We start from the raw sequence: 26,474 nt of genomic DNA, 5'->3' as shown, positions 1-26,474 counted from the left end.
GGAGGACAGGGCTTTGCTGCAGACAGCCGGGTGAGACCCTGGCACCGCAGCCAGAGGAGCTGCCCCCTCCACTGATGCTCAGCAAGGCTGCCCTGACCACAACCAGAGCTGCCCTTACCTTGACAGTGCCTCGCCTGCGCCTGGTACCAGCCCCTGTGGCACGCACTCTTTTCCAACTTTTCTGGTTGGAGAATTTGGTCGTGTTGGTCTCTGGCAGGGATCACCCCTATGGCACCAGGGACAAGCTGAGAAAGCTCAGGGGAAGCAGAGCAGCTGCTTTTACTCCGGTTCTGGGCTCCTGTCCCTTTACCCGCTCCTGTGAGCACAGCGCTGCCTCGGCGGGCTGGCCTCCTGCTGCCTTTCCAGCTGGGTCTCCTCCAACACAGGCAGCTTCCCGAAAGCAGCAGCAGCAGCTCAGAGGTGGTTTCGCACACAGCTGTCCCAGCACACAGCCCCTTCCTCCCCACTTACCCTTTCTCTCCCTCTGCCCAGGTTGGATATTCGGGGAGCGCCTGCACGACCAGGAGAGGGGCTGGTTCCCCAGTTCTATGGGGGAGGAGATCCTGAACCCCAAAATCCGAGCGCAGAACTTGAAGGAGTGCTTCCGGGTGCACAAGTCGGACGACAGTCAGCGGAGGAAACTGGGCAGCCGAAATCGCCAATGACCGACGGCGCCCACGAGCGGCTCCGTGCGAGCGCAGGGACCGCCAGCTGGGAGGACGCGGTGGCGGCGCTGCGGGACACGGGGACTTGCCAAAAGCAGGCGCCCCTGAACAGCTGGACTCTTAGTTCCTGGGCTCCCCTCTGCACGCTCCCCACTGCGCCAATCCTGTTCTAGAGACTGGTGCTCTGACCCAGGTGTCCCAAGAGCGGAGCCAGGGCAGGTGCTTGCTGCTGAGCCCGAGGACACGCCGGGGAGCTCTGGGCTTTCCTAGCAACGCGCTTCAGGGAGCGGAGACCAAGGTGGCACGGTGGCTGGGACGCATCCCCCAGGGATTCCGATTCCCAGTCCCTGTGCTATGGACCCCGTTCCTCAGGGCTGACCCTTTATCTGCCCTGAACATGGCCTGATGTTCCCTGAGCCCAGCATTGCACCCCCATCCCTTCTGCTGCCCACGGGAACACAGCAGGGACCGGCCTTGAGGCTCCCAGCGCAGCACCCCCCCTCCCAGCACCAGTGGCCACCCTGAGGCACGCAGCGCTCAGGATGGAGCTGCACACCAAGGAACACTCGGAGCACTGGGCAAGTGACCTGCAGCGGAACACTCGTGCAAACTGTTTTCGCACAGTAGTACCAGTCAGCGAGGCTGCACAGGGTCCACTTGAGCCCGAGGGCTGACATTGACCCAGGAGCACGGCAAGCACTGCCTGCATGCGTGTAACCCCTGCTACCCAGCTGCGTGCACAGCCGCCGTGCACCAGCTCGTCTCCCTGTATATAAGCACCCCCTCTGCTGCCAGCAGAGCTGGAGGATCGCTCCTTCTGCTCGCAGCACTGAGCATCGCATGAGCATCCCCGGGCACAGCACCGAGACCGGCCAGGGAGGAGGTCGAGCATGAAGCACCCCTGCAGCAACCGCCTGTTCCAACAGCTGCAAAGCAGAATCACTGCACTCAGCAGCGGGAGCTGGCTCAGGGGATAGGGAGGGGTTGCAGGTGGGGTGGGGAGGTTGCAGCTGCCCTTAGGGCCTGTCCTTATAGGCATCACAGCCCAAGGAGCATCAGCCCTGTTCCTGCAGCTGCACTGCTGGAAAGCAAAGGGAGGTGTCACTCATGCTGAAACCACATCAATGGGAGCATGTGGCAGGAGCCTGGGGGTCCCGTACCTGCCCCCAGTGCCTGTACCACCCTAGGGAGGTGGTTGGGTGCCCAGCCTCGCACCTGGGCCCAACCCAGGGCTTGGGGCAGGGAAGGGGATGTCCCCCACTTCAGGCCACAACCGCACTGCAGAGCCAGCTTTCCACAACAGAATTGAACTTCCCGCTCTGACTGTAGCTTCCCCAGGCAGAAAGCAGGGGAGCTCCAGCTGTAGGGAGTCTTTAAGTTACCTGAGGAAACGATGCATTCCTAGTCCTCTGCCTCTGCAGAACAGCCCCTAGCCCTGTAAAGGTGTTGCTCACACCCCAGAACAGTCACTCACCCAGCAGAGCAAGTCATTGGGCAGGGCAGGCACAGGGCTGAGCCCTTCCTGAGGGACCCTGGTTGCCCACCCTGCAACTCAACAGCAAGCCCAGGACTCGCTCTAGGCCCCTCGCCCCCTCCTGGGCAGGAGCAGTGCCATTTTTGGGCATGGAGCAGTGGTCACAGTTCCTCAGCCCCACACGCTCCTTGTGCAGGGTCCGATGCTGCCCCTGAGGTAAAAGGACCTTCTCGGTGTCTTGTTGCCCTTGTGATGAAATACAGCTGAGCAAGCCAGCACCCACAGAGCCCCCGCCTCTTCTTCCTCCCGCACACGCCCAGCACCACCCCAGGGTGAGCGCCCGCCCGAGCTCCCCATCCCTGGGCCCAGAGGCACCCTCAGCAGCAGCGTCCCCCCGCAGAGCAGGGTGCGGGCAGGAGGGAGGCAGCAGGTGATGGGGACAAAATGCCTTTATTGCTTCAGGAAGCTGAGAACTTCCTCAGGGTAATGACGACCAGGGCCACCAGCACGGAGGTGCCCAGGAGGGAGGCGATGACGATGGCACCGATGGCTCCAGGCCCCAGGGACCCTGTGGGGAGACATTAAAAGGGACAAACATGGGGCCTTCGCTCACCCTGAGGCCGGTACCCTGCTCCGGTGCGCCCCCTCCTGCCCTCGTGCCCCCTACCGTCGCTGGCGTCAAGGCGGTGCAGGCGGGTGGTGTCCTCGGCCTCGGCGGTGCGCGGCGGGAAGGCCGTGGCAGGGGGGAGCCCAGCCGTGGTGGCGTCGGCAGCGTCGAAGGGACCAGCACCCGAGGGCAGCTCGGGCGGCTCCTGCCACAGCGCGGTGGGCAGCGGCCCCCGTGGCTGCGCTGCTGGGAGACAAGTGGCCGTGAGTCCCGCCGGCCACACAGGGCAGGCAGACAGCGCCGCGGGGGCCTCGGCAGCGCTCCCGGTCCCCGCGGGGATGAAAGCGGAGCTGCCTCCGTGTGATGTTCCCGCCCGGGAGCTGAGCCCTCCCCGCACGCATGCGGTCAGGCCAGCAAGCCCTCCCCTGTCAATGCCCGGCTTGTTCCCGGGGCCGGAGCGGGAGACATTCTTCAGCTCTCCGCCGAAACCGCCAGGAATGTCACACTGGGGTGGAGAAAAATTAAGTTAAAAAATAAATAAAAAATATTCAAAAGCAAAGGGCAGCTGCAGCCAGGGCCCAGCCAAGCTGACACTGTGGTGCTGTGGGCTGATAAAGAGGCCAGAGCAAACAGGGCTGCACATACTGTGGCCCAGGGGAACAGGCAGCGTGGGATCACTACCACCCATCACTGGGTCCGGGTGGAGGGTCACGATGTATCGGACACACTCAAAGGCTGATGGCTCCCCAGACCCCCCCCAGTCCATTGCAGGGCCCCCCGGGTCTGTCCTGTGAGCCAGACTAGCAACACTGTAGACTCAAAGTCCTGTCCAAAGGGCTCTTCCAGAAAGCGACGTCTCCAGTGGATGTCTCTTCTACAAATCCTGTGGTTCGGCCAACAGAGAATGGATCAAGAGGAAATGCAGAATTTAGTAGGTAAACCGTAGCTAAATCAACAGGGAAAGGAACTGAGCAGATTTGGGGCTATTTAGTTAGCACTGGTGGCACGAGGAGTCTGTTGGTTTAGGCACAGACTGGTATGTACCCAACACTCTTGAAGCCCCATTTCTGGGTTGCTTGGGCAAGTGGAGATACCCCATACAAAAGAGCTATACTCTACTTCTGACCTTCCTCACTGCGTCAACACACAAGGAGCCAGCACCAACACGGGAGCCATTCCCGCTTGGTGAGGAGGAGACATGCTGGGAGGAGGTCAGCGCTACTTTGCCCAAGAAGATTTTTCTCTCCCAAGCCAAAGGAGCCAGGCGTAGCCTTCACATCTGACCACGCATAAAGGTGTTAGCTCAAACAACCAGACACCATCCAAGGAGGAAATAGGACCTGGACAGGCTCTTCCGAACGCATCAGTCTCAAAGGGCCTAGGAGCACCACCCCTTCAAACAGTGGTGCTATAGCTCCTTTCTAGCCAGGCCCACCAGTCACAGGACGTCTCTCCTGCTCCTCCTGCGGCTACTTCCCGAGAAGATCACAACTCTCAAAAATAAGCTCTATACCCTGGTTTAATAGCCAAGTAAAGAGGAAACAGTTTAGCTTGTTTACAATCTCAGTGACTTTTAAGACCTGGACAGAATCCTGGGTGGCTTCTGGATCTGTTTGGTTCATTTCTCTCCTGATTAAAACGAGCTTTCAGTTCACTCTCAGAGAAAGAGCAGCGTGTGCTAAACATGAGTTTTCTGTCCCAAGTTCTTGTGGTTTTAGCTCAACAGCGCTTCAGTGACCAAGGGAAACACACCTCCTTTCACTCTCTCCTAGCACCTCACCAACTGCAGTTTAGTTCAGAACAAGCACCAAAACCACGTGCCTGCAACAAGGATAAGGTGAAATACCAGGTTTGAACGACACCAAGAGCCATCTGCTCAGCCAAGCTTTATTGATGGGGTCCCCTCTTAGCTTCAGCAGGAAGGGATGCAAAGTCCCAAGCAGGCACCATCCGCAGGGAAGGCTGCCAGCCAGCGGGTCTCTCCAGAGCAAACTGCTGCTGCCTGAGAGGGTGCAACTAGCACTCTTTCCAAGACTTGCCTTTGATTTCCCCTCCTAAATCAACAGCTTCTGTCCTCACATGCCCCCATTCCCACTCTTCTGAAAGAGAGACCAACCCACCACCCAACTGTCCTCACATCCTTCTTTTTAAAGCAGGGAAGCCAAGACTGCTCCCGGATCTGTTAGGGCTGTTGCCGACCCTCAGCATAAGTGTCCCAACTCACTCTGCCTCCTGGGCTCGGTTTGCCTGTGCATAGTGCAAGACTCTACTAGACCTAAAAAGAGTGAAGGATGCGATTATCTGAAAGAGGAAAAGCACCGTAAAGCACAGGCCTTCCCACCTTCCTGCGACAACAGGCAGCTCCCGCACGGCGGTCAGTGCCGCTGAATGACATTGCCTCTAGGACAGCAGCCCTTCGCTGGGAAAAAACAAGATGCCAAGCACTGCCAAAAGAAAGGCCCCAAATAAGCAATTTGACTTGTGCCAAGGGAGCACGGACTCCCTCAATAGCCCCTGTAGTTACAGCTGGTTACGGGGCTCCAAAAGCAGGTTGGTGCAGCTCCAATCTCCCTGCTTGGTAACCAGGTGGTGGCTCATGTCTTTGATGCTCAGTGGTTACAAGATCATGATCTCCACAGGCAGTGACTCAAAGCTGATCAGGCCTCAAGGGTCCTTCAAGGTACCCCACACAACCAGACCTTCCCCATAGACAGTCAAGGTAGGCTGATACGGTCATCTGACATTTGTCCCCTGCTGCAGGTAGCCACCATGACCATTTCTCTTCCTCACGCAACAGGAGACCTCACGTGCCAAGGAAGGAGGCAAGGGGTGACAGTGCAACCTGAACACTGCATGCTGTTTCTACAGTCACAGCTATTTACAAGTCAACTCAATACCTCCAAAGCCTGAGTCCTCAAGAACTCATGTGCCTTTATTTTTTACTACAGATTTTCGCAGCTATATTTTATATCCGTTACAAGAGGGGGCACGGGCTAGTTTGCAAAAGTCTGTTCTAATATATGAATCAAACTCTTCACCTCCACCTTAGCCAGGAGGTGATACCAGTGCTGTAACTTATAACATGTCTCAGTGCCAGGCAAGTGTGAGAACAGGTCTTAGCAAACCATTACTAAGTCTGGAGAGACCTGATTGAACAACCTTAAGTAACAAATGTGACCGACTTGCCTGCTTTACTGCTTCTCTCCTTCTAGTATTTCAACTATAAAACTTTCTAACAACTTATTTATTGCTGGGAACAAAGATGCATCAGTCACTACAGAAGGATGTCCTTGCACAAGGTCTTCTCCTGTCGTGTAACAAATACCATCTCCTGCTCACACAACTCACAAGGATAAATGCTACTGGGGTATAACATACGCCCCCAGCAGCTCACATGAAGACACTCCAAGTCCACATCAGACTTTGGCAGTGGCACCCCAAAAGAGTGGGAAACTTCCTCTGCCAGCCACATCCTTCACATCTTGTTGGACTCCTAAGCCATTAACAACAGCTTTGGGTATTACGTCTGGGTACTTTAAGTCACTCTTGTGACAAAATGAAGTCCAAAGAGAGCAAAGAATCACTGAGGACTTCAGATCTGCACGACTGCTACCACCCCCTAAAGCAGACTCCACTAGGTTCCTTCAGAGGCCCTGCACTAGCAAGGAAGAGATGCTGACACTGGAGGGCAGGGGCTGGATGAACTCCACGGCCAGCGACGGGCTGTCCTGCACCAGGTAGCCCTGGCGGGCATGGGGCCAGCGCGGGGATGAAAGGCGGCCTTCATCGGGAGCACAAAGGGCAGCCTGTGGTGCAGTGAGGGCTGGAAGAGCACGGGCGGAGCAGCCCGGGGCGCTGCGCTGCTCATGAGCGTTAAACAAACTTGTTTACAGAGAGGCCGGCCAGGCCGCCTGCGCCGCGAGGCTGCCTGCTCGCCCTTCCCTTCCATGATGAAGCAAGGCAGGAAATTTCCTCTTCTAATGGGCTGAAATACAGAAAAAAAAATCCACTCTGCACCAAAACACCTGGATGGGGACAGGAACTCTTCACAGCAAAGCAAACCGCCCTACTAACACGCTCGGTCCTTGATGTCCTACTAGAGACATCTGCTACTTACTAGGAGGTAGCAGAGAAGAACAAGCTTTGAGGCCCTTGGACTTCTGCAAGGCAAATGAGAGAAAGGAGAGCCTCTCCCATGCCCAAAAAAAGGGACAGGAACAACGAATATTGCTCAGGAGCACAGCGATACACGGGGGAGCACCAGGTCAACGCAAACCAGGGCTGCAAATCCCAGGCCTACAGCAAATGTAAGCAAAGCTGCCAGGGCTCCGAGAGTGAGCACATGCCCAGCATAGGGAATTTCAGATAATCCGAAGGAGGTTTTTGCTCCAAGAGGAAGCAGACCACAGCTTCTCCAGAAACGACTCCCTCTCTGCATGGGAAGTGGAGCATTAAGGAAAATCCTTACCTGGTTGGGGGAAGAGCAATGCCATGGGTGCTGCAAGAGCAGGCTGCACACTGATATTGTGTGCTTAGGTGAGTGATGACCCATTATACCAAAAATAAATAAATAAAAATCAAAGCTCAGTGTCTGAGAAAGAAAACACCCACTTCTAAGGGCCCATTTCATAGGTACTTTAAAGGTTCCCCAGCAAGACTGTGTCTTGAAAGGGGAGCGTGGGACGGGAGCACAGTAACGCTGTGTGTGTGCCTGTGGACGTTGCTGCTGGGCGCTGCAATGAATTCCGCTGCTCGTGTGAGAATTCCTTCAGAAAGGGAACGCTTCCTTGGCAAGTCAGCTGGCTGGCCGGGACCGTCCTGCGAGGTGCTATGACCAAGCCGTGAGGGACCTGCGGGCCAGCCTTGCTCCACGGCCTCAAAGCCAGGGCAGGGATTTAGGGAAAACCTTCTGCTGGTGCGAGCCATCCATTCATGCCTTACTAGCGCTTAAAGAATGAGGCTTTGAAGGAAGTTGGTTTTTGGCCCTGACATTCAGAGCCTACTGTGGAGCAGGGTTAGGAGCTGGTTCCCCCTCACCTGTAGAGCCCCGGGCAGACCAGACACTTTTGCTGCTCACTGGGCTCGCCTCGAGCCAACGTAACCTCACTACAGCGTGAGCAGGGAAGACTGAAATCAGCCACAACTGTCCTAAAAATCTGCCTGATGGAGCAGACATCTCATGCTAAGCATCCCATCTCCTCACTCCCATCATACACACAACACCCCAGTGCCCGAGTCTGACCAAAGCACCTTCCCAGGCTGCCGATTGCCTCTGCGGTCCTATTCCTACACGGAAACGCAGACAGTTTGGATGTACAACTTGGCTTTTGATCGAGCTAAAGGCTTTCCTAGGTGTTTCCTTATTTTTTCCTCAAGCCCCTTTCTGTCTTGCAGTTGTTTTGCTGTCACAAGAAGCAGGGGAGGAAGCACCGAGAGCCTTTCAGCCCTTCCCGCGGTTGTAGCTTGTTCCTGGAAACACGGACAGGCAGCCTGTCCCATCAACTGCAGGGACAGGTCTCCCTCCTCGCTGTCACCTACGGGCACCGATGCTGCCAGAGGTGCTACGGCTCTTAGTTCAGGAAAAATTGCCAAGTATAACATTTTCCTAACAGATACACAGTCCCAAGATGGGAATATACTCAAGGCCACCCATGCTCCAAAGCTCTACTTACACCTCTCAATTACAGTAATATCTACTTAAGACATTTATAGGGGAGGGAGGGGAAGATGGAGGCACGCAAGGTAAGGAGGCAGAGGACCCAAAGACCTGCCCGCTTTCAGCCATGAGGTGCAAGCCCCGACCCTTACCTGCTAGCACGGCGGGGAGCAGGACACCGCACAGCGTGAGCAGCAGCGGGCGAAGGGCTCCACGGCCAGGCATGGCTCGCTGCAGGCACGGCGGCGGCAGGAGCTCTTAAAAACTCTTCTAAGTATTAAGCAACTTGGAAATTTCACTAGTATAATCAAAACTTTGTCCAGTCAGGTCAAAAAAAGAGAAAAAAAATTAAAAAGACAAAAATCCCTTTGCCACTGCAAGGAGGTAGAGCGAGCGCGGAGGCCGGCAGTGGCGCTCCCGCCTCATGAACCTCCTCCCGTGCGGCTCCACCCCTGCAGCCTCTGCCCAAAACCCACATGCAGCAGAGCCGCCAGGCCCCGCGAGCGCCAGCCCTTCCCCGGGGGCTTGGGGATGCGCCTGGAACTCCTGCCCTTGGGAAGGCTGTGCCTGGTGCGGGCAGCTCGGGGCTTCGGTGGAGGGCACAGGGGGAACGAGGGCCTCAATCCTTACGGTCAAACGGCTCTGAAACGGAGCCAGAGCCGCTCTGGACCAAGGAAGAGCTCGTGGCGGGGAAACCCAGGGGTGGTTGGGAATCACAGCAGCACTGAGGAGAGCGTCACATCTATAGAAGGAACAGGGACATTCAGCACAAATAAATTAGGCTTTTAAGGTGACATAAGGGTGAAATACTTTCCATTTTCTATTCAGAAGAAGAATTTGCAATTAAAAGGCACCAACATCCCCAATGCCAATTTTTTAAGTTCAGAAAACACGGCATAAGTAGTTTTGTCTTAAATTTCAGATTTGCTTTCTAGTAAGAGATACAGTTTTGGGCTTTCTCCACAAGGCAGCCAGGCACAGCTCAGACGTCCCCTGCAGCCTGTCCCTTAACCAAACCCTTTGCAAAAAGCACTTGTAAAAGCACCGAACGCCACCACTGCTATGAAACAGAGTTGGGAAGCGACTGCTGGAACACACTCTGCTCTCAGCAGATCCAACATCATCTTTCCAACCTCAGCTGCAGCCACATTAGCTCCCCAGCTTGGGCCCTGCCTCAAAAGCAGACCAGTCTAGCATAGATAAACACAGGCTGCAGGTGTAAAGCAGCAGCTGCTCTTTTTCCATTCCTCTTCATCCAAACAACCTTCGCTACCCCTAACATCATCTGCCTTTGCCAAGGAGAGGGCAACAGGGCCAGCACCTTTGCAAACAGTCTGAAAACACCAGCACATCACCTCTGAGCTTAAGACAAAGTCAGAATATTAAAATATTTAAGGACAAGATCGTCCCCACCAGGCCGTTATGGATGGAATGGCTCCCAAAAGCTGGACAGAGTCCCTTGGGATCGATCTATGCATGCCTGTTTTCCTTGCCTGTATTTTCTACCTTCTCATTTAGAAAGGGTCAAACTGCTCTGTCCCTCCTCCCCAGCTGAGCTGCATAGCACCAGGCTTTTGCTTTCTTCTTACGCAGCAAAACGTTCCAAAAACAGGTCGTAGAAATTAGATGGCACCATCAAAAATCAGAAAGAACCTATAAGCAAGATACTTACACACCAACAAATTCAGGTGTTAAAAACCAAGTTAAGGTTTCAATGTAAGCATGTACTTTTCTCCCCAGGACAGCAGCTAAATGTAATGCCAAACTACTGCATTGGTTAGGTACTACTGACTCGGTACTTGTGGACATGGGATGGGAAAGAAGACATCTATCAACTTGCATTGGGATTTTCCATACAGAAAAACAGAAAACAAATACAGGCAAAAAAGGGAAACAGGATTTTGTCTCTGTGGTCACTGCAGCAGAGGGAGAGATAAACCTTGCATTTAGGGACAGGAATGGAGTGGGTGGGTGGTTACTGACTGCTGGTTGCTTACTACTGGCCAAGTGTGTTTTTAATGACAGAAAACCGGCCACAGCTTGATCTCTCCTGTACAAACAGCCTGAGTGTGAATGCACATGCTTCTCTACACAGAGAGGGGGGAAGAAATCAAAGCTTTCTTGTCAAAATTTTCCAATCTCAACTTACCGGTGTTTATTTGAGCTCTAAAATTATCAAGTAGAAAAAAGCCCGCCGGTATTCCTCACGAGGGAAGGAATAGAGCAGCGGTTGTTGTTCCACGTCCTGTGTATTTGCTTGTTGTTTCTTGATGAAGAGTGGCGAGAGTCAAGTTTGGGGGCGCTTTTAGTGCCAGGACTTATCTCAAAACTCAGCTTCGACAAAAGCAAGCAGAAAAGTTGCTCTCAGATATAATACAACCAGGTTTTATTTAAGTTCTCTCTTTCCCCCCACCCCCCCCACACTGGCAAAAGTTCAGAGGGAGTTTAGTTTTGTAAACATTTTAACTACCCCTCTTCCCCCTTTTATGAATTTACAAAGCAAAGGAGACAGGGAGACCAGATTTCCAACAGTTCCAAGTCTCTCCATGCTATTCGATCCAAAAACTATATACAAGTCTGCAGCAGTCTCTGTATAGTTACTGTACATGTTTGGGGGCAGGGGGAAGAGAGAGGAGGAGGGGAAGGTGACCCCAAAAAAATAATGAATAAACCAAACGAAATAAAATTCAAAGCCAAACTGCTCTTTAGCAACTCGAACTGTTTTCTTTAGGCAGTGATGACAGAGAAAGACAGACATCTTCATACACCTCCATCAAAACTGTAGCTCATCTCCCTCGGCAGGTTAGACCCCTCTGGGGATGGGAGATGGGACCAGGGGGTTGAAAGTAAGTGCATTTGGCAGTTTTAGTTTCCTTTCTTTCGAGGTGCGTGAGGAGTGGGTGACAGGGGAGGATGGCGTGAGATCTTTTGGTGAGAGAGTCATGACTCCATAAATACTTAAACATTACGGATCCACGTGAAGGCGTGTGAAGTAATTTAAGGTGTAGAAGATAAGCAGGGCTGTCATTGCACATAGCTTCACCCTCCAGTCTCTTTCCACCACCAAAGGGCACCTCCGTCCTTTAGTCTAAGCTGTTGTTGGAAATGACAACGCGCCACGAGCACTCGGGTACATTTCCAAAAGCCAGTGTTCACCCTCACCAAAGACTAAGATCCACACGGAAAGATCCTACTGTCTCTTAAACGAGACAAATTTGCAGGAAGAATAGCTCAAAATAAACTGGTCCTAACCCTCAGAAGGTAGCATTGAAGGGATAAATCCAACCTGAAAGAAGAAATGCCACCCGCCTTCTCCCAGAAGTCCCTGCTTCTCCAAGGAGTGGAGTACGCTGATGGGAAACTCTACCAGCTTCAGCATCACCACCTAACGAAGACAGACTCGAGCTTTCCCTCCAAAAATAATGTGCTGAGAAGGGCTGGCAGGGGGTGTGCAACTTCAAACCAACCCAAGCTAAACTGCGCCCGCCACCACCCCTCTCCTGCTGTTGCCAGTTCTAAGGTTAGCTTATGAATGCAACTCCTGGCCTGGGAGAGCACCTCTTGCCCTGATGGAGCGCAGAAGTCAGTATCTGTGTGGCGTTTTGGTTTTGACCAACATCTGTTAACCACAAACTCTCTCCCTCTCTCTCCGTGACTGTACGTGTTGGATGTGGTAAGATTAACCAGAAGAGGGAAGCAACTGTTTGCAGAATCCCAATTGAATTTTTCCAGGTATGTCAGCAGAAGAAATCACAGCACAGTGAAAGCTTGCTGCCCAAATCAGCCTTGTTGTGAACAAATCCTATCTCCCACCCACCCAGGACTTGGGACAGTGTCCACACGTCTGTAGGCTGATGGTAAGAACAACGCCTGTGCAGTCCTGGGCAGAAGGGGGTTTTGCTGGGGCCAGAGGAAGCAGCCTGAGATGATTGATTCTGTGATTCACTGCAAGGCGAAGAAGAACGCATGGTGGAGAGGATTGTGTCCAAGACGGAGAATCCATGGTTAACAGATGCAGGAAAAGCCAGTTGATTTGCACATGCTCAGTAGTCTTCCAAAGTCTCTATTTCTCCCATATTGAGCCGCTCTGATGAGGCATTCACTGAAAACCCTATAAAACAAAAACAAATTGTGTTAAATTCGTTTAAAGTTACAATTTGTTTAAAATTACAATTTGTTTAAATTTACGTATGTACCTGTTTAGGCAGCAGCTGTTCAAGTAACGCATCAAACAAAAACTGATAAGGAAATTTATTAAGGCTAGAATTACCCAAACTGAAGTTTAACACAAATTAAACATGACTAATCACACATTTAAGTATCACTTGGTCTTTAAAGACTGATCAGCAGAAATCTCCTTTCAACTCTAAAGGCATCTACAGAGCTAACTGGGCACAGTGGAGACTGGCAGAGTAACATCTTGGAAGTGCCCATCAACTGCACTTAGGTGGTTCCTGAAGCCAAACCAGCTGCTTTTTGAACTCAGACTCCCAGTGTCAGCCACACTGAATGCTTCTGGAGGCATGATTCGCTCCAGCTAGAGCTTAGTTTATGCACTTAAGAAGTTTAGTGGAAAATCTACATGTTTCCATGCTTTTTAAAGTCTCCTAAAACTGCTCAGGGCACAACGTGAGAAGATACAATCCTGCACAGAGCTGCCTAGATGGCTGATAAGCTTCTAGGGAACATCTTACCTGTACATTGCTACCAGAAACGATACGCATGAAAAACGAGCAACAAAAACCCAACACATCTTTTGCAAAAAGGAAAAATTTTAGTATTATATCAAATGCAACTTGTGAGGGAATTTTTATTGTTGTACCAACTCGATATGAAGCATGCGAAAGGAAAGCTCTTTTCTGTGGATGGTGGCTAAACCCAGTGCTGGGGTATCGCTGTGCTGAGAGGGCTCCGTGGGCTCGTTCTGCGTGAGGGAACAAGCCCCTCTCCACAGCCGCTACCTTCTCCGGACACAACACGCGGCTCCGCGCAGGAGGCTGAGGGAAACTCTCCCGGCTCCCTCTGGCGGCACCGTGTTACAGAAGAGGCCGTTTAACAGACATCCCTGAACTACTCAAGTTTGCAGATGATCAAGGTATAGCTCTCTGCATGAGAGGAATTTCAAATAAACAAACATATCCTTTTAACTAACAACTACATATCTAGCAAAAAAGCAGGTGATCACTGCAGATAGAGCTTTTTATGGACAAAATGTAAGATGTCTTATTATGCAATTAGCTTTCATGTTACCAACCAGCTTTACTTGCTCTCAATTATAAGATTATATCACCAATACAACCATAAATGCCAAATATATCTGCGAACATCATTTGTTCCAACAGCACCATTAAGGATCCAGGGTAGAAATGGCCACATGTCCATGATGGGCAGGCTCCTCCATGTCAGGGAACAAAAACTCCTAATACATAAAAATTTGGTCTTTAAACTTCCAAAAGTTGTGTTTCATCTCTTATATCAAGCGAGCAACGTTTAAAAAACAAACAAAAAGACAATAAAAAGCAACTTACATCTTTTCCCCTACTATATATGACATTTTTGCCCTGGAAAGTTCTAAGATGATTCTCAACTTGTTTCTCAGAGCTACAGCCTGCCAAATAGTCTGAAGAATTAGTAAGTCTAGTATTTCCCACATTTTTCCCTCCCTCACTGAGAAGGACATGGGGGATATCTGCCTTGTTCTTGATATCCAGACCCAATAACTAGAATTAAGAGTTTTTCTAGAAGAACAACTTGGCTTTTGCAAACTTTGTCTGCACTCAAGCAGACCAAGTACTCCTCTGATCAGGAGGTGGCATCGCTGGTCTACATCAGTGTACTCTACCTGGTACCATACTCTGGCCCAAACTGCCCCAAGCAGTAACAAGAGCATCAGACAAAGATGTTCTCCATGAATCTGATGTACTACTGAAGAATTCTTATCCTGAAACACAGACTAAAGAAGGTTCAGCTTTCACCTTTTTTATTTGGATTCAGTGGTCATAGAATCATTAATGTTGGAAGGGACCTCTAGAGATCATCTAGTCCAACCCCCCCTGCACACGCAGGGACACCTAGAGCACGTGGCACAGGACTGCGTCCAAGCGGGTTTGGAAGATCTCCAGAGAAGGAGACTCCACAATCTCTCTGGGCAGCCTGTTCCAGTGCTCTGGCACCCTCACTGTTAAATTTTTTTCCCTAAGTTCCTGTGGAACTTTTGGTGCTTCAGTTTGTGGCATTTCCTCTAGTTCTGTTGGTGGCCACCACTGAAAAGAGACCAGCACCATCCTCCTCACTGCCTCCCTTGAGGTACTTATAGACACTGATCAGGTCCCCTCTCAGCCTTCTCTTCTCCAGGCTGAACAGGCCCAGCTCCCTCAGCCTCTCCTCATAGGGCAGATGTTCCAGGCCCCTGATCATCCTTGTGGCCCTGCACTGGACTCTCTCCAGTAGATCCACGTCCCTCTTGTACTGTGGGGCCCAGAACTGGACACAATACTCCAGATGTGCCCTCAGCAGGGCTGAGTAGAGGGGCAGGATCACCTCCCTCGACCTGCTGGAGACGCTCTTAATGCACCCCAGGATCCCATTTGGCCTTCTTGGCCATGAGGGCACACTGCTGCCTCATGGTCACCTTGTCACATTAGAGACCATTTTGAGATTCCTCGGGGTTTCCCCCACCTCACCAAGACATTAATAAAAAAAAGTAACCTAGCAAGCTGGGATCTGCGCGGACCATCTTCTGTTTCTTCTTTTTCTTCCCACTTTGCACAGCCTCAAAATTGGATTGCTGGTTGTTGCTCTGATTGGTCTGAAAGACCGAGTGTAGCGAACTGTGGTTCATCCCCCACACTGAATCCTAGAAAGAAAACAAGTACAAGATTACACAGAAAGTCCAAGTTGTTTTTTACATCACATGCACAGTAGCACTGGGTCCCAAAAGCATCCTGGCCAGCACAAGTCACCATTTGATCTGCAGACGGCCTCAACTTACTTAGTTACAAAGAATGTATGATTTTGTAGTAAATATTTTAAATTTTCATTTTTCTCTGCATTTCAAATCACCTAAAATCCTGCCTACTCCTCCTATCAAATCAGCAGAAGCACAGACTCTAATTAATCTCACAGCATCCATTTACTTCACTGACTGCAGCAAGATTTACCTGTTGCTGCTGTTGTCGCTGCTGACTGGCTTTCTGTTTGGCACGGCGCTCAAGAAACTGCTTGGCAAACTCCTTGGCCTCAGGAGTATCTCCAAGGTAGGCTCTGATGTAATCATGGACCTCATAGGGAGACTCCACTTCCTTTAGGAAGGAAACAAACGTGGGAACTGCAAGACAAGACGGTCATAAGCAGGTGTGTGCAGATCTCTGAAGACAGACATGCAAAACCCTGTAAGCTGGATTTCTGTTTCAGGCCCTTGCCAATCTTATAGCCACAGGAAATGGCTTCCCCTTTTAAAGTTCACAAAGCACCAAAACTAATGCTTCATTTATTCTACAGGCAAAGCAAGAGTAAGAAAGCTAGCTTGTGTGATGAAAAGGAAGATTAAACTGACAATCCTAAGGGTGCATTAGTCCATTAGCTTTAGACATCAACAGTTTGGAAGCTAATTTAAAGTTAATGTCAGGACCAACGGAAAATCCTCTCCTCAGTGCTGTCAATTTTTTTTTTTTTTTTTTTTTGGCTCAAGCACAACTAGGCACCATCCACAGTGCTTGTCCTGTCCTGCCAGCAACCAAGTTCAGCAGCAAGCATACCTGTAAACCTTCTTGACCACCTGCTGCCCCCAGAAGACCTCAGAGTTCATAGGACTATCATGTAGGAATTGTGTAATTTTGCTGACTTTCATTAAGGTCATTACTATTCCTCAGAATTATCTGATCATCAGACCAGGGTGATACTGTTTGTCATGCAGGACCCCAGTGAAGTATTTATATTCCTCACCACCTCTTACCATCTAAGTTATTGGCTGTATTGAGTGCATGAAGCATCTGTTCACACCACTGAGTGAATCCATCCTGGGCTTTATTAACCCCCTGGAACAATTTCAACAGTTTCTCCTCTTCTTCCACCTTCTTGTTTTGTCTACTTGTAATACCTACAGATTTACTGAGATAAAGAAAAGACAATACTACAGTTACAAACTATCAGACTTAACAGTACAATATACAGCACAACACTACAACACTCACTAATTTACAAGAGGCAAGTACTGTTTAAGAACTAACTCATTTTCCAAGTCAAAATAGTTTGTGACTGACCGCCTATTAGCTATTTTTGTTGTCAAAACAGATCCTGAGTGATACACACAAAAGGCATGTACATGAAGATGCTATAATTGCTTAGTGATCATCTCAGGACCAGTAGCTTTTCTTGGCAAAAGCTCCTTCCCCAATTCCTACCTGAGGCTGGCATTGCTTTTGTTTTTATTGGTCGAGTTACGAGGTCCCACTTCCTTCACTGCATCATCCCAGAAACCCATGTTTGAGTTTTTGGTATCAGCATTACTCCAGATGCTACTGACTAGGTCAGATGCCCACTGGTTGCTGGGATTAGTGTTTAGGGAGCCCCACACTGAATTCCCAATGCTGGTGTGCAGGTTAGAGTGCTGTTGAAACATAACAAAGAGATCCTGGTTATTAGCACCAGACCTGGCAAAACAGTAATGAACAGACATGGAGAACTGTCATGTACTGTTTTCCTCCACACATTGATTAGGCAAGCACTGTTCTTACCGTAGTATTTCTGACTCTGTTCGGCTGCTGGTGCTGCTGTTGCTGTTGTTTCTGCATCTGCCTTGCCTCTTCCTGCTGTATCTCCAGCAGGGACTTGGTGGTGCCTGTTGGTTTGGTGACATTACCCCAGCCTGACAGTTTTTGCTGCTGTTGCTGCTGCTGTTGCTGGAGGGCTTTCATTAGCTCACGCTGCTGACGCCTTTGCTGTTGCATGCAAAAAAACCCTTGGTCACTTCCAGGACATCATTACTATTCAAATTCCATCAGGGAAATTGATTTTAGACAGATTTCTGTATGTTTGGTAGAAGTTGGGCTGACCTAACATTATTTTAGTGCTGCTACAGATCCTCTGAAAAGGGGACTACTGAAGGCAAGCTGTTTATTAGCTTGAAACAGAGAATAGTTTGCTTAATTGTTATGGCTGTTGCTAGCCAGGTATTTGAGATCTCGGGGAATACCTCCCCTTACCACTCTGGCTCCATGCACATGTAAAAAGCAAATTACAACACAGGTGTGAAGCCACTTGGTTTTGTTTCTTGAACATATGATATCCTAGGATTAAGAGCACCACCTGCCCTCTTTTCAGAACATTTATATTAAGATGCTATAAAAACATTCAAATAAATTCAATCTATGATTAAATGATAAAATTCACTTTTACAGGTGTTATGCTATTTCAAAAAGCAAACAAAAAACACATTCTTTATCCTTGTCATTCTCACTCCTATCACTCACTCCACAGTTAAACAGGCACTTGGTCAAGAGCACTCTACCAATTTACAATCCCTCAGCATCACAGTTTACCTCTTCTCGAAGCTGCCGTTCTCGTTCTTCTTCTAACTTTTGGATTTCTGCCAATGAGAGTGTGGTCTGGGATTGACATGCTCCTGAATTTGATTGCTGACCCCATGTTGAAGATGAAGGGAGCTGGACAAAGAAGAAAAACAATTTGAGGATTCTGCTAAAATATAAACATGAAAAAACAGTATAAACCCATAGGGCACAGGTAAAGAGGGATAAAAAGTCACCTTCAAGTTGATAATATGCACATATAATATAGAAACTATTAAAAGGTATACTAAAACTGTAAGCTGTATGTTTCTTGAAATTACCATCTAATAATGCATCATTGTCAAAGCAGCAGTATATCAATAATAAAGTAACACATCCCTGGTCTGAAAAACAGCAATCAATTTTGATTCCAAAAACTTATATTATTCTGCATTCTCTTGCTTTCTGTGGGATAAACACAAGGTAAACATATAAAACTTCATGGAAGAAATCACTCAAACACAGCATGGCATTGATCTGATAGACATGCAGCTCAGTTGCCTTTTCCTGGAGAAATAGCTAGAGCCCAAAATTACATTTATTCTAGTAAATCTATAGAATGGGGAACTGCAAAAGCTTTTGTAACTACATTTGTTAGTCAAGCACCAGATTGACAAGACAGAGATGGCTTCTCTACGTTCAACACCAAGTCTTTCAGATCTATAGCAACAGGTAATCTGATACTTAGCAGTAGCCCTCACTCATTATCTAAAGCCTACATCAAACTGTGAATCCCTTTTCTCCAAGCTTATTTTGACTGAATCTGCCCCTTCACTTTAATTTGTTTTGCATTTTTCTTCCTTTCTTCCTTCCCATCACTCATGCAGACAATTTACTCACCCCTCCTGAGATAATCAATCCCTGCTCTCTTCGACCCTGAATCTTATAGTTATTTTACTTAACATACGAAATTGAAGGAGGCCAAACCACAGACATGTGCTACCTTCATTTGTGCAAGTTGCTGCTGTTGCTGCTGCTGCTGCAGCCTCCGTAAAGCTTCCTGCTGCTGCTGCCTCTGTCGCATGATTTCCTTCTGGCGCTGGAGTTCCAGCTCCTTGCGCTTTCGCTCCTCCTCTTCGAGCCGCTGCCTGGCTGCCTCCTCTTCCATGCGTAGCCGACTTTCCTCAAGTCGCCGTTGAGCTTCCTCCTCTTCACGTGCCCACTTGGCAGCCTCCTCTTCCTTCCCAGGACACAAAGGAGAATAAAGTCTCTAAGTTGACTCAGAAAATTTAGATTACTTCAGTTCTGCTGTTTAAAGGCCCTAACAGAGTGGGGGCTTTTTATCTGTGAGCTGAAATGTTGTTCATTTATTTTTATAACTCAAAGGCAACAGCCCCAAAGCTAGGCTCAATTCCATAAAAATACAAGTTTCACATGGCTCCACCAAGGGACTGGAAAGAGAAGCATCTCCTTGGCTTAGTCTGGTTCTTATCACCTCCCTTCCAGAAACTGTCCACCTTTCACTCTGAGGTGTTTCTACATTCTTACTTAGAGCCAAGCACTGCTCTACTTTTAATGGAAAAAAAGCTTAAAAGAATAAAGGCAGAGAGACAGAATTTGATACAGGCAAGAGGGAACTCAGCTGACAAAGTGAGGTCTACTGCTGAACACTAGAGCTGCAGAGATGCTCCTGCTAACAAGGAAACGACTATGTGGTGGGACTGAAATGGTAATAGATGTCTTGTTTGGGAGAGTGCTGAAAAAATAAGCCTAATTTAATAACTAGCAATTCTGAAACAGACCTGCAAATTAATGTGAAGCTAAACACATTTTAAGGTTAGTTTGTTTTAAGAGACTGTTACAGGATCAATTAGGAAGCTGGAAATACTCTGGTGTGGACCCAAAAGCTGACCCTAAGAAGAAAATTACTACTACTAAGGCAAGAAAAGGCAGAGAGTGGAACAACCATAAAGCTGTGGCTTTTGAAAGTGGGTGTAGTCTTGCCAGATTTCAGAAAGGATGGCAAAAAATCACCTCAGAGGAAGGACAGTTCTATGGTAAAGACTGGGAGAATGTCAACTTGCTACATACATTATTATTTGGTAGAGTATTGTAGGTATTCTGTTTTTCTTATGTAGGAAAGATTAAACCATTCTTACCATTTAGATATGCAAAGAGAACCAAATGTTCCACAAACATCTCTTTTTCCAGAGGCAAGATCAGATTCTGACTATTTTGTTTCCATCAAAATACTGTCAAGCAACATATTTTATATTCGCTTGATACTGTCTATGAGTTTTGCATTCCTCCACAAATACTGATGTTCTCAGACACATATGCAGGTTTCCAAGCCCTGGCTGACACAATAATTGAATACAAGAGATCCCTTTTGCCAGTTTTCACCTGTTTACGAAGTAATTCCTCTCGCTGCCGCCTTTCCTCTTCTTCTCTCCTCCTCTCTTCCAACCTTCTAAGTGCTTCTTCCTGCTGTTGCCGCTCCTCTTCCTCCCGCTGCCTCCTTAGTGCAATTTCCTGCTCTCTCTGCCTCCTCAGAGCTTCTTCCTGAAGTTGGGAACAAATGTCAATCTATAAATTCATTTATGAACTGCACGAGAACACAACATATTACACGGTCTGGTCATGTGAACGCTTCAGTGAAAGCTTCTCTGCTTCAAGCTAAGTGCCAACCAAGTATTAAGCACCAAACATCCATGTGCTAAGAAGCTTTCTGATGCGATCTGCATTTCATACATAAGTGAACTCTTAATTAAAAGATAAAGAAGATTTTTTTTGCCTATCTTTGCTTTCATATTCAAAAGCAGGGTGTGGAGAAAGGGCAAAACGTATTTTCAGTATATAACAACTGCATTTGAACATCTCCATTTTGATATGCAGATGCCTCCATAACCCTTCTGGGTGTCAGCTGGAGGTGGAAACTTATCCTACACCAGGACTTTCTATGCTCAGAGTGCACTGCAAAGCTCCAACCACATCTCCAGATGCCAGTAACAAGCCAGAGAAGCCTAGTGCACTCAAGGCCATTTATCTTGGGAATTCCCAGAGAAGTGGAACTCGAAGAAAGGGCTTGGATTGGACCTTCCCTAAATTATTTAAATAACTAGGGCAATGAAAAGTCTCAATGGCTTTGTTTTGTTGCTATCCTTAGATTAAATAGCTTCCAATAAGTCAGGCTTTGTTTTCCAAGGAATAAAATTATTTACTTGGCTTTCTTCTCCCAATGAGAAAAATCTACCTTCCTGACACAGAAAAACCCACAACCACCCTTTCCCACTGCTCTGAAGATGAATGCTAAGTTTTCCATTCTGCTACTTATTCTCTGGAGGATCAGGGCACCACCTGCCTCCTGACTGCCTCTGTGTCATCAAAAAGCAGCAGCCCATCTGTGCATCTTTTCCACCTGCTTCTGACTTCCCCTTGCATAAAACAGGCATGCTTATTGCAGCCTTTTCTTATTTCTGAAAGTCAGCAACTGCACTGAGGCCATCCTGCGTTTTACCCCTTCCTCGCACCATCTGACTTATCCCTCTGGCTCAGGTCAGACTTTCCACCTTTTGGACAAAAACTGTTTTAAAGCATGCTTAGGGGAATTCTCCTGTAGACAGTCATGATTGTGCAATTTTATTCCTACATTTTATTCCTACATTTTCCATGAGCAGCATGTCATCCACAGGAATAAGGGAGGCTAGTTGTGCAGCATGGAGATATAAATTCTGAGCTCTGTTAGAACAAGGAAGTTAATTCTGAAATCCAAGACCTTTGTGTGTACAACATAACTGTCTGGTAGAGAGACAGAACATTCTTCGTAACCAGTCCTGTGGGAATGAAGAGCTGCAGGCCATAAAATAATTCATACCCATGTGTATCACTCAAGCGGTTTGATGCTAAAGGACAAAGATTTTTCTTTTTTCCTCCACCCTTTGAAAAGTAACTGTCATCAAGGCTTTTTACTTTTTTTGGTACTAGTTGGATTTAAAAGTAGCCTATGAACCATTCTCTCCATTCAAGGCTTTGATTTCCCATCCTCAGAAAAGCTTCGAGCCTGGCCCTTAATGCTTGGGCTTTCTAACCTGAGCCGGTAGGCGGATGAATTGGACACGTGCAGTCAGGTCACAATAGTCAAGTGTCCCCAGTGCTGAAAAACAGTCTGCTTCTTGCTTCTTCTATTGGAAAACCTGCCAGGAAGGCTGGGTGTGCGGGGCCAGAGACCACGTGCACCTCCGCGAGCTCTGCTCATGCTGCCCACGTCTAAGACGGGCCGGGGTGACGTTCAGTATTTGGCAATGAGGGAGAACCACCAAAAAAGCACCAAGTCCTCCTACGTGACATCCATTCATGGCAATCTCTGCCCTTCCTTCCCCTCGGGGAATGAACAGGTAAGTGCCATGATAAACACAGAGATCTCCTCCGGTCTGCAAGGAGAGATGCCACTGAATGCCAGGAACATACAAGGCAGTGGGAGGGAAGACTTTTCTTTCCCCTAAAGAGCTCAGGATAAAAAGTCTGATTTATAACAAAACAGGGGAAAAGGCTGCAATGCTGTGAAAAGCTGGGAAGGACATGGTTCATGTAATTGTTTTCCTATTCTTCTTCATAGCTATGGGAAGAGTTCTCTCAACAGTCATTTCTACATCTTAGCACTGGTAGAGGTTTTGCTCGAGCACGTGGCCAACAACATCCCCAGCTCTCCTGCTTTCTCCATGGAAAACGGCGAGGCTCGATGCTTTGGCTCTCACTGCTCCCATATTCATGGCAGTCAGCTCCGTGAAAACCTAATGTTCTTTAGCATCAACTGCCTCTTATCTAATAATTGTTTTTCAAAGACCCATATCTTGCTAGAACCACAACTTATTTCAAATTTTGTAAAATAGCTATAACATCACATAAGATGCTGAAGCAGTATTCCTCATTGTCAGGTTAATACCTTACTTGAGCAGGCTCTGGATTTTTTTTTTTTCTCCAGTTGATTACAGCATGAATTACAATTCTGCTTCCCTGTGTTAAGGCCTACAAGTTCTCCAGTTTCTTGGATTTCACCTTGGGCCAGATGCTTTAAAGGGGAAAAACCCGCAATTGTTTTTTGAAGAAAAACAATTATTAGCTTTAAAACCTCAAATTTTGTTCCTGAAAGTAATCAATTGTTATAAAATAGAAAATATCATCACACCAGAAAGGGAGGTGAGGGGTAGGGGGGGACAGGACACACAACAAAACAGAGAACAACCCCCCACACACACTCAGGAGCTACACAAACTGGATATCATTGCTTGCAATGCTGCAGTGCAGGTAACTGATGGCAACTATCAACAGCACTGGATTCACCATCATTTGGTATGAAATTTCATCCTACGGGATTTAATCGATATATTAGTTATTTTTTTAAGTTATCAGTTATTTTAAAAATTCACCATCAACAGTGTATTTACTAACCTTATATACTAGTCTTTTATGCAGTATTACATCAAAAGCCTTCCTGAAGTCCAGGCAGATTAAGTCTACTGCTTCACCCCTCTCAGCTCTCACTGTCATCTCCTCAAAAGAAGTTAATCAAATTTGTTAAGCATCATCTCCTCTGCATAACTCTGTGCTAATAAATCAGTTCATCACTGACTACAATGCCTTCTAGTACAGAGGTCAGAGTCAATATTAGACCAGTTTCCTTTCTTTTTATACATAATTATATATTAAACCCTTCTCTAGAAAGAGAAACTAAACTCTTTTTTAAACACAAATCTACTGCTCAGGATTAGGCGTTTTGGCAATTATTCCATTGGTAACAAAGACATTTGCTGTTACTGCCATCCAAACCCATTCTCCTTCCTCCCTGTAAGGAAATTATTTCCTGTGACATCTCCGAGAGGGAGAGAATGGGATCATTTCGTGTACAAAGCCAGAGTGGACAAAAACTTCAGGATTTAATGGATGTTTTGAACAAGTTATATACAATGGCAAAACCATTAATCTGAAAAGAAACTTTATCCAAAGTCTATTTGAAGCCAGAATGGATGAAACTCATTGAGTTACCAAGTGGACAGCTGAAAAGTTGTTTACTACAAAAAGATCTAAAGCAATTTAATTCAGTTCAACTTCTGAGAATATTAATTGTTTGAATGTATAATAAAGCCTGAGCTTGAGCATTAGAAGATACTTTTCCACTATATACCGTAATGGCTTACTTTATATGAACATAGACGAAATACTAATGTAAGGAGCCATTTATTTATAGATTTCGTTCTTACCAATTCCATGAAAAATAGCTACATAGCTCAGTGCACTCTTTTGAAATTGATCTTCAGGGAGAAAATCCAAAACACTGAATGAATAATTAAGGCCCATGATTGATAAACTAAAGATCTTGGGGGATTCCTAAAAATAGTTTAATTCTTAAATCAGGAAATACTCTTTACAGCTACCTAGCCAAGTAAATAATATAAATAGTATTTTGAATGTGCTTCTTTTTGCCATTACACAGATGATACTTTGCAGGGCATTTATCAACTAACTTCTTTCTTAGTGATTAAGCTCATCAACGTGTTTGCCCTTACCCTTCATATGCAGGCTGGAGCCCAACCTTCACCATCTTACCCTTATATTATATTCAAGGAATTAATCTCATCTTCCATACAGATTTCTCAAGTAAATGCTGCAAATCTCAAGCTAGTAATCTTTCCATGTCATGTGCTTCTAAATATTATGATCTTGCTACAAAAATCCTATAAAATTCATCCTCCCACTGCAACACAGGCCCTGTCATTCATTTTAGCAACCATGCTTGTCCAGCACGTCCAAACTACATCCCTTCCCAAGTAACAACCCAAAAACTAAAGGCTTGTAGAGCCTATGGCATAACTCTGATGGTCTTTTTTTCAAGCAAAAGTGCCTTATTAAATTAAACGAGAAAAAAAAAAAAGAAAAAAAAAAAGATTGTACAGCTTAATTCTTTTCAGTATAGCTGCCTACATTTGCTGCATGAGAAACATCTGCTCAATCTCTGCTCTACTCTGGAACATCCCTTAACAAAATAGTAAAATTGTACAAATGGTGAACAGAGATTTAACACATAGTAATTGAGTGACTAACTAAAATCTAGCATTACTACTAAGCAGTTGGGAGGAAATATTCCATAGGGAATAAAGCTCCTCAGCTCAGCTATCAGAACTGATCTTGAAGTGAATCAAAGCCCATTTCTCAAAATTGCAGTTTGGGCTCTCAAATTTAAAAACAAGAATGGAAAAAAAAAATCATTTCATGTACTTGCATGAGAAGTATTAGAACTGCCTTCATGCACACCTACCAGAGATTAATTAGACCCCACAGGATTCTTACAGTGAGTTTATAAAATGGCAGTAGAGATGAAGTGCACTGAGGAAACTCACTTGCTTCCTGCGGGCCAGTTCTTCCTCTTCCCGTCGTTTCCTCTCATCTTCCTGCTGCCTCCTAAGTAGCTCTTCTTGTTGCCTCCGAAGCTCCTCCTGCCTTTTCCTCTCTTCTTCCTCTCGTTTGGCCCTCATTTCCACTTCTCTCCTCTCTTGCTCTAGCTACAATTCATATAAAACTACACTCAGACGCAGGTAACATATTCCTACACCACTTCTTATGGCAGCTCCTGCTGAGATTACAGTAACAACATGAGATGATGAAGCATCTAGAAGATGCTCTTTAACTGCAGTTCTCCCTGTGAGCTGGTTGCCTGCTGGATCCCTGCAATACTGTCCTGGCAATTTCTGTTCTGTAACAAATATCAATTCTCTAATCAGTCTTTCTACATCAGCTTCTTAACATCATTTCTGACTTTAGAAGCTAGCAGAGATTGCTGTGCAGTCAGCATGAAATAATTCGTTTCTGGTAACACACAGAATTGATCAGGTTTGAACTTAAAATAACTTAATACCAGAAGTAGCCATGAAACAACCCCAATAGCTAGGACTCTTACTACTCCCTAAACCAATTCTCGTGCAAAGAGGCAAGAATTAGGAAAATTTTTGACAAATTGGCTCCTGCTCTGTGTTTGACATGAGAACATAATGATTTCATTTTAGAACAGAGGTGGCTAATAAAGAGCTTATAAAAAATGTAGAAGTATTATTAGAGGCCTATAATACCTCCACAATAATAGTTTTTAAACAGCAGTCCACAAGGATTTCATAACTGGTTTCTATAACCATATTCTCTTTATGAATTTTTCAAGAGATATAATCAAAATTGTAGAGCGACCTGAAGTTTAAAGAGCTAATAGTCTTCCACTGGCTCAAGAAACATCGTTATAATGCAAAACAGTGATCCCAATTTATTAGAATAGAAAACAGTTTCTGACCTTTGCAGCCTTGGCCTTCTCGAGCTGCTGAAGTTGTTCTAGAGCTGGTCCCTGAGCTGCAGTATCTATGGGGAGATCCCAGACACTGCTTCCTTCCCACACTAGACAGTAAAGCAAAATATGGACAAGCAACAGTAAGCACACAAACAAAAACCATTTCAAAAGAGATTTTTTTGTGTATGGTGGCTATTATTAAATTCTTTGAACTAAAATTATGACACTACATAATTCTTA

The 26,474-nt window shown here is 47.0% G+C and overlaps 3 protein-coding genes across 4 annotated transcripts in view; 1 reads left to right on the top strand and 2 right to left on the bottom strand.

The window, feature by feature from the left end:
• Nucleotides 1–853, top strand: part of NGEF (neuronal guanine nucleotide exchange factor) — a 30,784-nt gene extending 29,931 nt beyond the window's left edge. Inside the window, exon 15 of the mRNA XM_088538075.1 lies at nt 493–853. Coding sequence (XP_088394201.1) covers nt 493–665 — 173 coding nt within the window. The 3' untranslated portion in view covers nt 666–853. The remainder of the gene's footprint in view (nt 1–492) is intronic.
• Nucleotides 854–2,570: 1,717 nt separating this feature from the next.
• SNORC (secondary ossification center associated regulator of chondrocyte maturation) lies at nt 2,571–8,733 on the bottom strand. Its single transcript, XM_088538082.1, has 3 exons — nt 8,555–8,733; nt 2,807–2,992; nt 2,571–2,707 (listed from the first exon to the last, which is right to left on the bottom strand). Exons 1-3 carry the CDS (start codon nt 8,625–8,627, stop codon nt 2,598–2,600), a joined length of 369 nt encoding a protein of 122 aa, XP_088394208.1. The 5' UTR covers nt 8,628–8,733; the 3' UTR covers nt 2,571–2,597.
• A 2,368-nt stretch (nt 8,734–11,101) lies between these two features.
• Nucleotides 11,102–26,474, bottom strand: part of GIGYF2 (GRB10 interacting GYF protein 2) — a 68,836-nt gene continuing 53,463 nt past the window's right edge. Inside the window, exons 18-29 of one of the 2 annotated variants that reach the window (XM_088538081.1) lie at nt 26,241–26,341; nt 25,303–25,464; nt 23,357–23,458; nt 20,312–20,470; nt 18,912–19,148; nt 17,942–18,064; nt 17,138–17,341; nt 16,805–17,010; nt 16,357–16,511; nt 15,563–15,729; nt 15,111–15,258; nt 11,102–12,513 (exon numbers count right to left, since the gene is read on the bottom strand). In XM_088538081.1, the coding sequence (XP_088394207.1) occupies nt 12,446–12,513; nt 15,111–15,258; nt 15,563–15,729; nt 16,357–16,511; nt 16,805–17,010; nt 17,138–17,341; nt 17,942–18,064; nt 18,912–19,148; nt 20,312–20,470; nt 23,357–23,458; nt 25,303–25,464; nt 26,241–26,341 (1,832 nt within the window). In that variant the 3' untranslated portion in view covers nt 11,102–12,445. Of the gene's footprint in view, nt 12,514–15,110; nt 15,259–15,562; nt 15,730–16,356; nt 16,512–16,800; nt 17,011–17,137; nt 17,342–17,941; nt 18,065–18,911; nt 19,149–20,311; nt 20,471–23,356; nt 23,459–25,302; nt 25,465–26,240; nt 26,342–26,474 lie in introns of those variants that run through there. The other variant, XM_088538080.1, reaches the window with a different exon arrangement.

The sequence above is a fragment of the Tinamus guttatus genome, unplaced genomic scaffold (genome assembly GCF_059628265.1).
Source record: "Tinamus guttatus ecotype Peru unplaced genomic scaffold, ASM5962826v1 Tinamus_guttatus_pri_ptg000927l, whole genome shotgun sequence".
Lineage (NCBI taxonomy): Eukaryota > Metazoa > Chordata > Aves > Tinamiformes > Tinamidae > Tinamus > Tinamus guttatus.
Note: the sequence above shows the minus strand (reverse complement) of the source record. Positions and strands in the feature narration are given on the sequence as shown.

Bases quoted from the DNA above. Each gene is read 5' to 3' on its own strand.
- SNORC (XM_088538082.1), bottom strand. From the start codon at position 8,627: ATGCCTGGCCGTGGAGCCCTTCGCCCGCTGCTGCTCACGCTGTGCGGT. The intron at 2,993-8,554 runs GTAAGGGTCGGG...CTTGTCTCCCAG, and splicing joins GCTCCCCGCCGTGCTAGCAG to CAGCGCAGCCACGGGGGCCG. The intron at 2,708-2,806 runs GTAGGGGGCACG...GTCTCCCCACAG, and splicing joins CCGCCTTGACGCCAGCGACG to GGTCCCTGGGGCCTGGAGCC.